We start from the raw sequence: 17,540 nt of genomic DNA, 5'->3' as shown, positions 1-17,540 counted from the left end.
CTGGCAGGGGGCAGGTGGGCACTAGCAGGGCTGGCCGTGATCGGGACTGATGTCCCGAACATGGCCGCCGGTGATCGGCTTTTTTTTTTCTCCTCGCGCTGTCAGCGCGAGGAGGAATAATAGCCGATTACCGGCTCCGTTATATCACATGATCAGCTGTCATTGGCTGACAGCTGATCACGTGATAAGGGGTCGGGATCGACCCCTTGCACGGATCGGTGATCAGGCGAGTCTCATGGACTCGCCGATCACAGAGCGCGCGCGCGCGCGCCCCTCAGACGTCAATAGACGTAGGCCCGAAAAAGGAGATCCGCACTGTAGCCGTCATTTGGCTATAGCGCGGATCTCAAGTGGTTAACCGACTTGAGTACAACAAGCCTGTCAGGTTTTCCCCAAAACAATCAGTGCTGCCAGCTATAGTTAGCAACACTAATCATTGTATTCACTGGCAGAACACAATAACACTGCGGGAGTGATTGCCCCATTCACAGGTCAGCAGGTGAGAGGGTGTGTGGGGACAAGCTGGGGAGAGATACTAGTCAGTCCCTGGGTAGGCACTGGTTAGTATCAGAGCCAGATACACACAGGTTACATACGCCAAGATCATTAGAGCGAGAGCAATAATTCTAGCACTAGACCTCCTCTGTAACTCTAAACATGTAACCTGTAAAAAAAATGTAAAGCATGGCTTAATACACAACAAAAAATCGTGATAACTTTCGTGTTTTTTTTAATGAATGAAACAGTTTCTTTCCAACATAAAAAGTTGCAAATACCACCATTTTATTCCATAGGGTGTCGGCTAAAACAATATATAATGCTTGAGGGTTCTGAGTAATTTTCTAGCATAAAAAAAATGATGATTTTTACATGTAGGAGAGAAGTCTCAGAATGGGCCTGGTTGCCAAGGGGTTAATTATCATAAGTAATATACAAATAATTATTATAAGCACTGTGAGTTCATCCTCTCAGTCTGCTGCAGAGTGTTCCAGCTTGTATTTATACTGCTGCTCTGTATGTAGCTTCTGACAGGCTGCGCAAGGAGCCACGTATCTCCGGAACCATAGATGATAGCAGCCCCATATTTTAACCAGTGATGGAGTGGGTCTTTAGCTACCTACCCCCCAAATATGTCGATCTTTTTTTTTTTTTTGGGCAAATGGGCCTATCTTGAGAAAGGGGCCTGGAGCTGCAGCTCCAATAGCCCCTATGTTAATCCGGCCCTGACATTCACTTGTACATTATTCTTCATATATATGAAAAAGATGAGCCTTCGCGCTACTACGTGAAAAATGCAACTAAAGTATATAAATACCTCTTCAACTAGTAATGAATAAATATATAAAAATGTAAAAAAATATATATAAAAATCTATAATCACAAAGTGCACGTGCAAATATATAGTGCAAAAAATGCAGCAAGACGAAATAGTGAACACCAAACTATCATATAGAGTGATAAAGGAGAAAAAAGTCCTGCGCAAAATATGCCAAAAACTATATATATATATATATATATATATATATATATATATATATATATATATATATATATATATATATATATATATATATAAATAGTCCAAAAACTGCTAAGTGCAAACCAACGTGTAAATAAATCAATATGAGTATAAATAAAAAGTCCATATAATAATAAGCACCGATGATGAAAATATGATGAACAAACGGTGATATAAATTCAAACAGTAAGGGCTCCCAGATCTCTCACCTTAAGACAGAGAAAACAGGCTCATCACAAACACTCCCATTTCATTCCTCATATCCAGCCATCAAAAGAATCCTGATGAAAGATGCAGATTTCTATATTCGGCCACTAGAGGGCCATTAGTAGCATAAATGCTTATACTGTTAATCCAGAGGATATATTCCGTAGTGTATGGCTCAAAACAAGAGGGGGGGGGGGGGGAGGGAGAGAGAGAGGAGGCTCCAATAGTGTAGTATTTAAAGGTAATAAAATCAATTTATTAATATAACATCAGACTCTCACATTAATTAGAAAAAGCACAGCAAGAAAGATAAAAATGGTGGCGTGGCATCTTCCGCCAGTCCTACTCTACTTCCGGTGCGTCCTACGGCCACTCCCTACGCGTTACGTCAGACCACGTGACTTCTTCATGGGGATAATGATTGGCCGCTGTATTATTTGTTATATATACTGAGAACCGCAGGTATCCAATCGGCCATTTTAGTTAAGGTATTAGGAAAGTAAATAAATTTACTTTCCTAATACCTTAACTAAAATGGCCGTTTGGATACTTGCGGTTCTCGGTATATATAACAAATGATACAGCGGCCAATCATTATCCCCATGAAGAAGTCACGTGGTCTGACGTAACGCGTAGGGAGTGGCCGTAGGACGCACCAGAAGTAGAGTAGGACTGGCGGAAGATGCCACGCCACCATTTTTATCTTTCTTGCTGTGCTTTTTCTAATTAATGTGAGAGTCTGATGTTATATTAATAAATTGATTTTATTACCTTTAAATACTACACTATTGGAGCCTCCTCTCTCTCTCCCTTCAACCCCCCTCCCCCCCCTCTTGTTTTGAGCCATACACTACGGAATATATCCTCTGGATTAACAGTATAAGCATTTATGCTACTAATGGCCCTCTAGTGGCCGAATATAGAAATCTGCATCTTTCCTCAGGATTCTTTTGATGGCTGGACATGAGGAATGAAATGGGAGACCCCCTGTGTTTGTGATGAGCCTGTTTTCTCTGTCTTAAGGTGAGAGTTCTGGGAGCCCTTACTGTTTGAATTTATATCACCGTTTGTTCATCATATTTTCATCATCGGTGCTTATTATTATATGGACTTTTTATTTATACTCATATTGATTTATTTACACGTTGGTTTGCACTTAGCAGTTTTTGGACTATAGATATATATATATATATATATATAGTTTTTGGCATATTTTGCGCAGGACTTTTTTCTCCTTTATCATTCTTCATATATAGGCATACCCGTCCCCATTTTTTACCCTCTCTATCCTTGAGATAAAGGGTATACCCTTGAATGTTTGCCAGCCAATCATGAGAGCTGTTGAACCAGGTCTCTGAAATTCCCACAAAATCCAAATCTTCCTCGTACAATAGTATCTCTATTTCACCCATCTTATCCACCAGGCTCCTGTCATTGGTGAACATGCCATGTAGTTTAAACCGGTCGCATATTATCCTCCTATTGGGTGTTCCAAGATTGCAACTAGGACTTGCTACTATACTTACCTTGGGTTTATGTGCTCTGGTTAACCTACCACTAATGCTCCCAATACTAACCTCTGGAATATGTTCTGCACTAACTGACTATCTCTACCTCTGCAGCCTTCCCCCATTGCCTAGTTTAAAAACCCCTCTAACTTTTTGGCTCTCTTCATTCCCAGCTGATCTGCATCCTTCTCATTTAAGTGCAGTCCGTCCCTTCTATAGTACCAGTTATCGACTGAGAAGTCGGCCCAGTCCTCCAGGAACCCAAACCCCTCCTTACTACACAAGCTCTTCAGCCACTTGTTTACTTCCCTAATCTCCCTCTGCCTTTCTGGCTCGATGTACTGGTAGTATTCCTGAGAATACTACCTTGGAGGTCCTTTTCCTCAACTTATCTCCTAAGTCCCTAAAATCGTTCTTTAGGACACTCCATCTGCCTCTGACTTGGCTATTGGTGCCAACGTGCACCATGACAGCTGGGTCTTCCCCAGCCCCTCCCAGTAATCTGTCCACCAGATCCGTAATGTGCCGAACCTGAATGCCCCGTAGACAACATACTGTTCGACACTTCGGGTCTTTGTTACAGATTGGCCTCTCTATCCTTCTAAGAATTGAGTCCCCTACCACCAGACTCTGTCTTTACTTTCCCTTCACTTACCCCCCCCCCCCCCCTCGCTGGCGGAGTTCTTTCCCCGGCAGCTAGGAGAGTCCCTCAGCTCTAGCAGTGCTGGTCCCTGACTGGGATCACCAATGTCACTAAATGGAGTGTATTTATTGGGATGCTCCAGCCCTGGATCGGCCTCCCTGGCACTTGCCCCTCTACCCTTCCTGACTGTCACCCATCTACTCTTTGCTAGTGCCTGCACCTCTTTGTCTCCACCCATCTCTGTGCTGGACCATGCCGGCACCTGCCGTGTACGTTCCTGGCTCTCCTTTAGTATGGAGGGACTTCTCAGTGCTGACAGTTGCTTCCCCAGATTCAGAACCTGGGATTCCAGGGAAACAATGCTCTTAGATTTTGTACAGCAGTATTCACCCTCGATCGGCTGATCAAGGAACACATACATGCCACAAGATGTACAACAAGTCATCTCTCCACACCCGCCAGGCATCATACCTATTACATTTAATGAGGATTGGGGATTACACCCTGTCCAAATTACCTAACAACTAGTTTCTGACACTAATACTCAAGACAATACAAAGGTACTCGCAAACCTACGTACACTCGCCGAACTACGTGCACTCGCCGAACTACGTGCACTCGCCGACCACTCACACTCACAATACACAAGTACTAAAGATCCACACACACTACTCAGACAACACTCAGGTACTATGACCCCTGTCATAACCTCCTGTTTTAAACTCTTTTTTTTAACTCACCACTTAGACCAGTTCCACTTGGACAGAGTTCCAGCAGGCTCAAAGATGAGCAGGCTCACAATGAGTTCTACACAAGGTTATATAGGCCTCAAGCACCTGTGACCAGTTAACCACTCTCCCCTTAGTAGGCTGAAGGAAGCAAAGAAAAAAAAGCTTAAAAAGTGTCTGAAAAAAGGTGTTAAAAAGCTACAAGGAAAAGCCCCAAAAAGAACCCAAAAATGCAACCAAGCAATCACCAGCAGTAAAAAAGCAAGCCTTCTTCATTCTCCACTCAAGGTCTCCATTGTTTAGCTTCCATCCAGCAGTTTGGCCTTATGAATATTTTCATAAAAAAATTGTAAAAATCCATTTCAGTCATCTTATAATTGAGTATAATTGCACATACAATTGCATGATTATGTGGCCAAAAATCTCCAGTGTGCTCCCAATATTTAAAAAAAATAAAATAAAAATAAATCTCTCCTATCCCTCAGGACTTAGTTGTTTTGACGTCACACCTGCTATAGGCATTTAAATGGGATCCCACTCTCCCCGATATTTCATATTCTAGAGCAGCCTTTCTCAACCAGGGTTCCTCCAAAGGCTGCTAGGGGTTCCTTGAGCAATGAGCAACTTCTGCCTCCCAGATGAGTATCCACTGAAACAATGATGTTTATATGTATTTGTATGGGGGCGATTCTTCTCAATGGTAACAAGAGGAAGAAGTATTATTCCCAGTGACCATCACACTAATGTATCGTAAGATGTAGACGGAGTAATTTTTTGCATGGGTTCTCCGTGCCTGGAAAGTTATTTCAGGCGTTTCCCATGTGAAAAAGGTTGAAAAAGGCTGCTCTAGGAAATGCATCAGGGGGGCTAGAAAATACATATGTGGGTGGGAACACCTAAAACTCCCAGATGGACATAAAAAGTTAGAGATTATGGCAGGAAAATCTCACTGTTGGAGTATTCAAAGCAGGCAAAAAGTCTGTAACTGTTTCAGAACACAAGGTTGCATTTATACTTTCAACAAAAAAAAAAAAAAAAAAAAAATGAAAATCACTTTTTTGTGCAGACTTGTCAGCTACTGTATTTCTTTAAGATTGCTTACCTGCATGTCCTTTATGCGTATGCATTCCTCTAAATTGTCATCACTAGAATGGAAAATACTATCTGTAGGCTCAGCATACTTCAGGAGGAATGGATGAAACTGAATTTTGCAGACAGAGAGGCTCATTAGTCCAGTGGCTGGTTTTCCATAGGTGTAACTGGAACACAGAGGAGAAATCCAGTATAATTGAAATGCAGTGCATTAGTTAAAAATAGTGAAGTGATTAAAGTCACTAGTGTATGTCCTGGCATTACTCAAATTTACCCCCTCAACTTCCTGTATCCCTCATCTAGATAATGTCCCAGCAATATTTTTACTTTTACATTGCTCTTGTAGTAAGAAACAGTTTTTAGTACTACATGTGACATTACCAGACTAGGAATTTGCATATAGAGGTCAGCTGTACTGAATGTTTTTTTTTTTTTTTTGCTTAGACATACACTTTAATATAACTTTTAGTACAGAGAAATTATAATGAATTTCAGTTAACCTGCGTGTATATATTTAAGAAAATGTAAAATGTGTTGATTTGATCCATTTAGCATTATGCTTCCTGCAATATATTAAGTATATAATACACTTGTCGCACCCATACCCTGGGCTGGCTAAATTTAGTATATACACTATATTGTCTAAAGTATGGTGGCGCCAGCTTTTACACGCACATGAAGTTTAATGGCATCCCAGTCTTAGTCCATAGGGTTCAACATTGAGTTGGCCCACCCTTTGCAGATATAACAGCTTTGACTAGGGTGACCAGAAGTGCCTGTTTTCCGGGGACAGTCCCCGGACTGAGCATACAGTCCCCGGAGGAATTTTGTCCCCATTTTGCAGGGCTGGGGAAGTCTGGTCACCGACAGTTGGAGAGAACAGACTGCTTTCTCCCATCCGTAGGACAGGAGAATCAGTCTGTACATTAGGGACCGGTGGCTGCAGCTGAGTGGAGTGTCTCTGACACTCGTCTCCCACAGTTCAGCGAGTTCATTCCCCCTTCCCAGCAACGGATGGGAGATGAGTGATGCATACAGCTACACATTCCAAGCTGTGTGAAGTATGCCTGAGCCACCAACATCCAGCCTCGTCCCTCCAATGAGTGAGCTCTGCATTTACACTTTGATCACTGAACTGTCCATATCTCCCTTCCTTCTAATCTATCCTCTATCTATCCCCCCCCCCCCCCCCTTTGTTCTTCCAAGGTCTATATAGCACTTTTATGCAGCAAATAATTTGATTGCTATTTTTTTTCCGTTCAATCAGTACACTGAAAAAAAAAAAATATGATCCAATTCCCCCATCTACACATTCCAAGTGGATGGGGGGAATCCTCCCTCTGTGGACCAGTGGCTGAACAACCAGGGTTGCAGTCCTGCCACTGTAATTGACAGTGCCAGTGGCAGCTGGTGCTCCAAATTTTTTTTGGGGGGCAAACTGAAAAAAAAAACCCATAGTTTGCAGCCACTGTGCCCATCAAATACAGCTACTCTGAACATCAATTGCCACCACTGTGCCATCAAATGCAGCCACTGTGCCATAAAACACAGGCACTGTGCCCATCAATTGCCGCCACTGTGCCCATCAAACGCAGCCACTGTGCCATCAAACGCAGCCACTGTGCCATCAAACGCAGCCACTGTGCCATCAAACGCAGCCACTGTGCCATCAAACGCAGCCACTGTGCCATCAAACGCAGCCACTGTGCCATCAAACGCAGCCACTGTGCCATCAAACGCAGCCACTGTGTGCCATCAAATGCAGCCACTGTGTGCCATAAAACGCAGGCACTGTGCTCATCAATTGCCGCCACTGTGCCATCAAATGCAGCCACTGTGCCATCAAAAGCAGGCACTGTGCCATCAAATGCAGGCACTGTGCCCATCAATTGCTGCCACTGTGCCATCAAATGCAGCCACTGTGCCATCAAATGCAGCCACTGTGCCATCAAATGCAGCCACTGTGCCCATCAACGCAGCCACTGTACCCATAAATTGCCATCACTGTGCCATCAAATGCAGCTACTGTACCCATCAATTGCTGCCACTTTGCCCATCAATTGCCGACACTGTGCCCATCAATTGCCTACACTGTGCCCATCAATTGCCATTACTGTGCCCATAAATTGCCATTACTGTGCCCATAAATTGCTGCCAGTGTGCTCATCAATTGCCGCTACTGTGCCCATCAATTGCTGCTACTATGCCCATCCAATTCTGCCAGTGTGCATCCCCCTGCCCGCCCGCCACTTACCTGTCTCGGTGAGGCAGCGGGTCATGGCGGTGATGTCCTAAACACTCATCTAGCTAGATGGCTCTAATCAGGTGCACATGTGCAGAAGCACAATTGGTTGTAAACAGCCGAGCCCCCCGCAGGTTGCTTAGCAGAGGTAGCACTGCATAGCCGCCTCTGACATGCTGATCGGGATGCGATCCAAGTGATGCTCCCAGTCGGATCCAATATTAAATTCAATAGTAATTTAATTTATCAGAGCCCCAACTTTAGTGGCAACATATTTTTGATATATACAGTATGATTGTACTCTTCTTATAAATACTGTGTTTATTAAATTTGACTGGGAGCGTCACCTGGATCACATCTCGATTGGCATGACAATAGTACTGCTGCTAAGAGACCGTCGGAGGACTCAGCTGTCTACAACCAATAGTGCCAGCCCTCCCTGCATGCGCCCATCAGACCCATAATGTAACCAGCACTGGGTCCCAATAGACTTACACCGCTGCCATGCGGTGAGATGCTAGAACAGTGCTATCAAAAGCAGGTGCTCCCATGGCAATGGAACACCAGGGCCTGATCACAAGTGTGACCTTTGCAACCCTGGTAATTCTGCCACTGCGTCTGACTCTTATATATAGTTCCCTGGTGTGCTGCTGACATAAAAACCAAAAAGGGGGACAAGACCCCCGAAGTCGGAAGAAGAAGAAGAAAGCCGGGCTCCTCTGCTAGTAAAAGAGCTAGCAGAAGAAAGTGGAGGAGTCCGGGGAGAAGAACCCCCGGAGCTGTGCAATAAACTATTTTAACCCTTGTGTGTTGTGTGTTTTTTTTTTTTTTTTTCACAGGTGAATGGGTAGGGGTACATTGTACCCCATACTCATTCACATAGGGTGGGGGCCGGGATCCGGGGGCCCCCTTATTAAAGGGGGCTCACGGATTGCGATAAGCCCCCCGCCCACAGACCCAGACAACCAACAGCCAGGGTTGTCGGGAAGAGGCCCTTGTCCTCATCAACATGGGGACAAGGTGCTTTGCATTTGGGGGGGGCGCGTGGCCCCCCTTTCCCCCAGGCACCCCCCATGTTGAGGGCACGTGGCCTGGTACGGCTCAGGAGGGGGGGTGCTCGCTCGTCCTGGCCGGCCGGTAGCGTGCTCGGATAAGGGTCTGGTATGGATCTGGGGGACCCCCACGCCGTTTTTTTGGCATAGGGTTCCCCTTAAAATCCATACCAGACCTAAGGGCCTGGCATGCTCCTGGAGGGGGAACCCAATTTTTTTTTTTTTTATTTGGCGTGGTTCCCCCTTGAGAGCTCATTCTCTGATTGGATTTTCATTTTATTTATTTCCATAAAAAGGCCCATTAAAACCCTCAGCACCAGGCCCATGATGCTCTCAACCCAGCCCTGCCTCTGTTGGGGAGATTCACCCTTTATTTGTCCTGTTTACCATTATCATTGAAAATGAAAGTAAAAGAAAACCTCACATTTTTTGACGTCCCCATAAAAGTAATACAGTATAGGGGGAATCTTCCAATGGGAACACTAGTTCTGGTGACCTTAGGGTCCCCAAGGGATTGCCTTAATTTGCAGGCATTTCCTCTCGCTCCCTGCTTTGGCTGTGGGGTCAGTAGTAAAGGTAAATCTCCCCAATGGGACACAGAGAACAAACAAATAAAAACTAAAAAGTAGTTGTAACCTTCCCTTACTTTATCCAAAAATGAAAGAAAAAAATATTGCCTAGAGTTCTACTTTAAAGCAATATCATATGCATTACAAATTAATCACACTCACCTACTGCATGCTTTGATTGTTACAGCTTCTTCAGTCATTGCATTCAGTATAGATGGGATCTCAATATTAATGTCAAATCTCTTTAACACTAAATGGAAATATAAATATGACATGATTTGCATGTAACTGCTATATTGATTCTGAATTCAGTACTGCAACATAATTCTGATATTTTAAGCTGAACTCCAGGAATTCAGTTGCATTCTAAAATGCGTTGGCTTACTATGCTGTGCATCCCACCTCATTAACTTATCTATTTAATTTAAAATGTACATTTTAATTGAGCACCTGTGGTACAGTTGTCTATACTTCACGTGCTCTCATACTGGACATTCAGGTCTCCTGCAGAGTCATGTGCATTCACTCTGCCTGTCCCTCCTCTCCTCTTGCTCAGTCACAGAAGGCTTTGTATTATGTAAATATCTTCACAAAATGCAAAGCCTTCTGTAAGCAGACAGCATGGGAGGGGGAAGACAGAGTGACTGCTTTGTGAGAAAGCAGCATTGCTCCTGTCAAGAGCACCAGGAATATAGCAATAGCTATACGCCAAGCACTCAGTAACACTGACGGCTATAAACAAACGAGAAGTCCACAAGGTGGGATGTATCTATAGTAAGTCAGCATATTTTAGAAGGTCACCTGAATTAATGGAGTTCAACTTTATTTTTGGTTGAATCCCCCTTGTACCCAATATTGCCTTGCTACACTGTCATGATAGCAATTGAGTTTATTTAATAAATTTAGTAAGGGCCATGCACTTTTCAAAATGAATAAAAGGTTAAAAGGAATACCTAATCAGGCACAAGGGAAATAAAAAAGTAGTGTTTTTGTAATGTTGCGGACTCTGGTGTAAAGGAAACTTTACAGAAAGGGGGTCTCTGGTCACCAGAGCCCCCACCACACACACACACACACACACAAGTCCAAAGGTCGCCCCCCTTATGCCCTGTACACTCGGCCGGTTTTCTTGTCGGAATAAACTCTGAAGGTTTTTCCGACGGAATTCCGCTGAAACTGTCTTGTGTCCATACGATCACACCAGTCACACCGACCATCAAGAACGCGGTGACGTACAACACGTACGACTGGACTAGAAAAAGGAAGTTCAATAGCCAGTAGCCAATAGCTTCAGTCTCCTACTTGCTTCAGAGCATGTGTCGTTTTTGGTCCATCGGAACAGCATACAGACAAGCAGTTTTCCCGATAGGAATTGGTTCCGTTGGAAATATTTAGAACGTGTTCTCTTTCTAGGTCCATCAGAATAATAAAAAAAATAAAAATAAAAGTCTGATGAGGCATACACACGATTGGAATATATGAAGAAAAGCTTCCATCTGACTTTTTTTGTCTGACATTCTGCTCATGTGTACGCGACATAACATTAAAGTCCACTGAGTTACCCTTTACATCCTTGCTTTAGGGAATTAGACCAGTCGGCCAAAACCTGGTAAATTAATGCAGAGAAGGGCATGGGTTGAAGGGCTGAGAGCACCAAGGAGTAGATGAATTAAGCAATTGCTTCCAACTTCTTTTCAGTAGGGTCCTTAAAGGATGGAACATCTTTATTAAGGAGGTTTATCGATAAAATCATCAAATAAGGAATAATTAGGAAACACTTTGGTGGAGCAATTAGGTCTCTGAGAACCAAGCCCAGACACTATTAGGGGAGGAAATGGTAGAATGCTCTAACTTATAAGTGGAATGTACGGCCTCAATTTGAAAGGACACACTATGAAAATACTGATTACAGGAGGTTTCAACTAGGATCTGTAAAAAATGCAGAAAGGAAAATCTTTTCCTGCGCCAGCTTCAGCCTTGCATATAATACAAATTTGGTCCTAACCTGGTGGGTAACTTAACCTTCAGCCATAGGGTGACTGCCCTTATGTTTAGTGCCAGACTTGCTGTTGAATTCAGTAAGGGTGCTGCACTTTTTTAGGAAAAAGCAATATTCCATTCCTTCAGAGGCAGAGCCAGAGATGAAAACAAAGAGGAGTAGTCTCAGTTGTGTAACAATATCCAACTTACTAAACTTCAATAAAGTGCACCGACAAGCACATAAAAAGCACCAGGCCCCCTTATTCAGTGCCAAGGCAACTATACCCATTTCTGTTTTCAAGTGAGTTTTCAGAAACCAGGACATAATCTGCTACAGCTCTGGCCTGATAACTCATACAGCAATCCACAGGTATACTGGCCTGTCCTGTGTTAACTGGGGCGTAGACGAATTGTCACTGATAACTTCCAGACTGTCCCAAAGAAAACACCAGTATACTCTATAGTGAACTGGGAAAGCCTGTGTTCACTGGGTAATCGGAGAGACATCAGGATTTCCAATAACTGGTCTGAATCTACCCCTAACCTGGTTTACGATAGAGTGCTCCACTTGGATGGCTCAAGATTGACCTATCTTCTGACCTGATTTGTGATAAAGCGCTCCTTACTGGGGCATCTGGTAAGGGGCTAGTGCTATTTGTTTGGTGGAGGTGCACCTGGTCTTGCTTCACGTTAATTAACCACTTCAGCTCCGGACCAATAAACACCTTAAGGACCAGAGGTCTTTTTGCAATTTCGCACTGCGCTGCTTTAACTGGTAATTGCGCGGTCATGCAATATTGCACCCAAACGAAATTTGCGTCCTTTTCTTCCCACAAATAGAGCTTTCTTTTGATGGTATTTGATTGCCTCTGCGATTTTTTTTTTTTTGCGATATAAATGGAAAAAGAGCGAAAATTTTGAAAAAAAAAGATATTTTCTTCTTTTTGTTATAAGAAAAATCGAATAAACTAAATTTTAGTCATACATTGAGGGCAAAATTTATTCAGCCACATGTCTTTAGTAAAAAAAATGTCAATAAGCGTATATTTTTTGGTTTGCGCAAAAGTTATAGTGTCTACAAACTAGAGTACATTTTCTGGAATTTACACAGCTTTTAATTTATGACTGCCGATCTCATTTCTTGAGGTGCTAAAATGGCAGGGCAGTACAAATCCCCCCCAAATGACCCCATTTTGGAAAGTAGACACCCCAAGGAAATTGCTGATGGGTATGTTGAGCCCATTGAATATTTATTTTTTTTGTCCTAAGGGATTGAATAATGAAAAAAAAAAATAAAAAAATTTTTTACAAAAAGTTGTCACTAAATGATATATTGCTCACACATGCCATGGTTATATGTGGAATTGCACCCCAAAATATATTCCGCTACTTCTCCCGAGTATGGGGATACCACATGTGTGGGACTTTTTGGGAGTCTAGTCGCGCACGGCACCCCGAAAACCAATCACCACCTTCAGGATTTCTAAGGGTGCAAATTTTTGATTTAACTCCTCACTACCTATCACAGTTTCGAAGGCCATAAAATGCCAAAATAGCACAAAACCCCCCAAAATGACCCCATTTTGGAAAGTAGACACCCCAAGCTATTTACTGAGAGGCATGTTGAGTCCATGGAATATTTTATATTTTGCCACAAGTTGCGGGAATATTACAAACTTTTTTTTTTTTGCACCAAGTTGTCACTAAATGATATATTGCTCACACATGCTATGGGCATATGTGAAATGACACCCCAAAATACATTCTGCTGCTTCTCCTGAGTACGGGGATACCACATGTGTGGGACTTTTTGGGAGTCTAGTCGCGCACGGCACCCCGAAAACCAATCACCACCTTCAGGATTTCTAAGGGTGCAAATTTTTGATTTAACTCCTCACTACCTATCACAGTTTCGAAAGGCCATAAAATGCCAAAATAGCACAAAACCCCCCCAAATGACCCCATTTTGGAAAGTAGACACCCCAAGCTATTTACTGAGAGGCATGTTGAGTCCATGGAATATTTTATATTTTGCCAAAAGTTGCGGGAATATTACAAACTTTTTTTTTTTTGCACAAAGTTGTCACTAAATGATATATTGCTCACACATGCTATGGGCAGAAGTCAAATTACACCCCAAAATAAATTCTGCTGCTTCTCCCGAGTACGGGGATACCACATGTGGGGGACTTTTTGGGAGCCTAGCCACGTACGGGACCCCGAAAACCAAGCACTGCCTTCCGGATTATATATAAAAAACAAACTAACCAGAGTCACCCGTAACACTTATACGGTGATCAGTGGTGAAAGGGTTAACTAGGGGCAATCAGGGGGTTAAAATTTTTATTAGGTAGTATATGGGGGTCCCTGGCGCTATATAAAAACCTGACGGGGAACCTAAATAACTAACTGGCTAACCAGCGTCACCAGTGACACTTATACTGTGATCGCTGGTGAAAGGGGGTGAAAGGGTTAACTAGCAGCAATCAGGGGGTTAAAACCATTATTGGGTAGTATATCGGGGTACCTAGCGCTATAAAAACCTGGCGGTGAACCTAAAAAAATAACTAGCTACCTAGCGACACTAGCGACACTGATGCAGCGTTCAGAAAAATTATCGCTTAGTGACACTGGCAAAAGGGGGTGAAAGGGTTAACTAGCGGAAATCAGGGGGTTAAAACCATTATTGGGTAGTATATCGGGGTACCTAGCGATATAAAAACCTGGCGGTGAACCTAAAAAAATAACTAGCTACCTAGCGACACATGCAGCGATCAGAAAAATGATCGCTTAGTGACACTGGCAAAAGGGGGTGAAAGGGTTAACTAGCGGCAATCAGGGGGTTAAAACCATTATTGGGTAGTATATCGGGGTACCTAGCGCTATAAAAACCTGGCGGTGAACCTAAAAAAATAACTAGCTACCTAGCGACTGTAGCGACACTAATGCAGCGATCAGAAAAACGATCGCTTAGTGACACTGGCAAAAGGGGGTGAAAGGGTTAACTAGCGGCAATCAGGGGGTTAAAACCATTATTGGGTAGTATATCGGGGTACCTAGCGATATAAAAACCTGGCGGTGAACCTAAAAAAATAACTAGCTACCTAGCGACACATGCAGCGATCAGAAAAATGATCGCTTAGTGACACTGGCAAAAGGGGGTGAAAGGGTTAACTCTAGGGGCAATCAGGGGGTTAAATCTTTATTGGGGGGTGATAGGGGGCTACCCTGGACCTAACACTAACTGTCCTGACAGTTTTTACTGTCACAACTGACACTGAATGCATTGAGCAGTAAAGAAATGATCAATGCAATCAGTGACACTGTGACTGGGGGGGGAGGGGGGGCGGGGGGGGATCGGGGGGCGATCGGGGGGGGGATCGGGGGGGGGGGGTTTGTGTGCCTGTGTGTACCTACATGTCAGTGTAGTGTTGGTGCACACTTACTATTAGTCTTCTCCTCGTAGTCTGGTCAAAAAGACCGCCCCGAGGAGAATGACATCACTTCCTCCTTCCTGTGTAAACAATACACAGGGGAGGAAGCTTCTCATTGGCCAGGAGCGATCCAGAGGGGGTGGCCGAAAACCAACGGCCATCCCCTCATCACGGAGCGCTCCTGGACCGAATCGGACCGCCGTAAACAGCGGGAGGGGGTCCGATCGGACCCCCCACCCGCTGGAAGGCAATCACGTAAATCTACGTGATTGTGCCTGCCTGTGCCATTGTGCTGACGTACAATGGCAATACGGCGGTCCTGAAGTGGTTAAAGGGTTGTGGATTGGACAGATTCCTTTGAACACGGGGTGTCTTTCAGTTGGACTCATAATGGACTTTATAATATTGTCACACTTATGTTGATTCACTTTTTACAATTTTTATAGTCTTGTTGGGTTTAACCTCACATGCTTTCTTTTTTGAATTTTTTTGGCACATATTGACCCAGTATTGCATATCTCACCTTTGGGTTCACAACAAACGAGGGTTAATACATGTGTTTATTTTACAAGTTTTAAGCAATGTTTTATGTCATTATGAGATTTGTTTTTTGAATCTTAAGTTATAAGAAACACTTTTTTAGGGTGGCTTATATCCTAATAGAAATATTAGGGATTGCGCAGTTCTTTCCTTTTTTTCTTTTTCTACACGTATATAACACTTTTGGTATGTACTAGAATTGCTGCATCACAAAATTCTTTTTTTTGGTTATACACTGTAGCGCGGATTTCCTCTTTCTTTTTCCTGAATCTATTAGTAGCTGTTGAAAAATCTTCTAATTTAAGAAAATAAATGGACAGAAGGGAAAGAAACATCCATTTTACTAAGAACACCAAGTGTCCATTTCTTCTGTAGGCAGCCATACAGTGCGTGAATTTATTTTATTGGGCTTTTATGCAATACATCAGCACATAATCATGAAATGGAAGGAAAATTATAAATCGTTTTCAATTTTTTTTACAAATAAGTGAAAAGTGTGGCATGCATTTGTATTCAGCCATCCCGAGTCAATACTTTGTAGAACCACCTCTCGCTGCAATTACAGCTGCAATTTTTTTTGGGGATGTCTCTACCAGCTTTGCACATCTAGAGTAAAATTTTTGCCCATTCTTCTTTGCAAAATAGCTCAAGTTCTGTCAGACTGGATGGAGAGGTTCCGGCAACAGCAATTTTCAAGTCTTGCCACAGATTCTCAATTGGATTTAGGTCTGGACTTTGACAAGGACTTTAGCAGGCAGTCCCATTGATTTTAGCTTGAACGCAGCGGCTGCACAGACACACCCACTGCTTCCAATTCCATACAGTTGCGGGTACATGGCCCCAAATGCAGACAGCAGTATGCCCTGTATGAATGAGGCCTAATAGTGATAATAGGATTTTTTTAACAGCTTACCTGTAAAATCCTTTTCTTGGAGTACATCACAGGACACAGTGCACCATAGTAATAACTATGTGGGTTATATGCCACCTATAGGTGAATGGACACTGGTACCCCCCAAAAAAACGGAAGCCCCCCTCCCTATGTAACTCCTCCCATACTGGGAGTACCTCAGGTTTTGTAACAAAGCAATATATACTTACCCCAATAAGAGGGGCGGGATCTCTGTGTCCCGTGATGTACTCCAAGAAAAGGATTTTACAGGTAAGTGGTTATAAAAATCCTATTTTCTTTATCGTACATCACGGGACACAGAGCACCATAGTAATAACTATGTGGGATGTGCCAAAGCAATGCCACCTGAGGGGAGGGAGACACAAAACGTCCGCCACCAGATGTGAGGACCTATACTGCTGCCCGCAGCACACTGTGCCGGAAGGTGTCCTCCTGCGATCTTATATCCATTTGATAGAATCTTGTGAATGTAAGTACTGACGACCAAGTAGCAGCCCTGCAAATCTGAGACACAGAGGCTTGGTGATGCACTGCCCATGAAATACTGACTGCCAGGGTAGAGTGCGCTTTAATCTGAAAGGGAGGAACCTTTCTTTTCAGACCCTAAGCTTGACTAATCATCTGACAAATCCACTTAGCAATAATAGATTCCGATGCTGCCTGGCCCTTTCTAGGGCCTTCTGGCAACAGAAACAAAACATAAATTTTCTGTATCTGAGCTGTCGCTTTCAGATAGGCCTTAACTGCTCTCACTACATTGAGAGAATGCAATAATTTTTCTTCTGCAGAACGAGGTTCTGGAAAAAAAGGAAGGTAGGGAAACATCTTGATTCAGATGAAAACCCGACACTACCTTTGGTAAAAAGGTTGGGTGAGGACGCAGCACCACTTTATCCTTATGAATGGTTAAGTATGACTCTTTACAGGAGAAAGCAGCCAACTCTTAAACTCTTCTTGCGGAGGTTACCGCAACTAGGAATACCAATTTCCTTGTCAAAAGGAGCAAAGGAATATTACTTATAGGTTCAAAGGGTTGTCTTTGCAACACTGACAAAACCAGATTAAAATCCTATGGGCACAAGGGTGCTCAAACTGGTGGAGTTATCAGAGTTA

General features: G+C 43.2%; 1 protein-coding gene across 4 annotated transcripts in view; it reads right to left on the bottom strand.

Moving 5' to 3' along the window:
* The window catches only part of LOC143930665 (alpha-2-macroglobulin-like protein 1), a 311,800-nt gene that overhangs the window by 253,537 nt on the left and 40,723 nt on the right, over positions 1-17,540 (bottom strand). For all 4 annotated transcript variants that reach the window (XM_077455168.1, XM_077455166.1, XM_077455167.1 and 1 more), the window contains 2 exons: positions 9,723-9,810; positions 5,708-5,864 (listed from right to left, as the gene is read on the bottom strand). In XM_077455168.1, the coding sequence (XP_077311294.1) occupies positions 5,708-5,864; positions 9,723-9,810 (245 nt within the window). The remainder of the gene's footprint in view (positions 1-5,707; positions 5,865-9,722; positions 9,811-17,540) is intronic.

This window comes from Lithobates pipiens, unplaced genomic scaffold (assembly GCF_037356315.1).
Source record: "Lithobates pipiens isolate NorthernLeopardFrog02 unplaced genomic scaffold, aLitPip1_a1.2 Scaffold_25, whole genome shotgun sequence".
Classification (NCBI taxonomy): Eukaryota; Metazoa; Chordata; class Amphibia; order Anura; family Ranidae; genus Lithobates; species Lithobates pipiens.
This window is presented reverse-complemented; position numbering and strand designations above follow the sequence as displayed.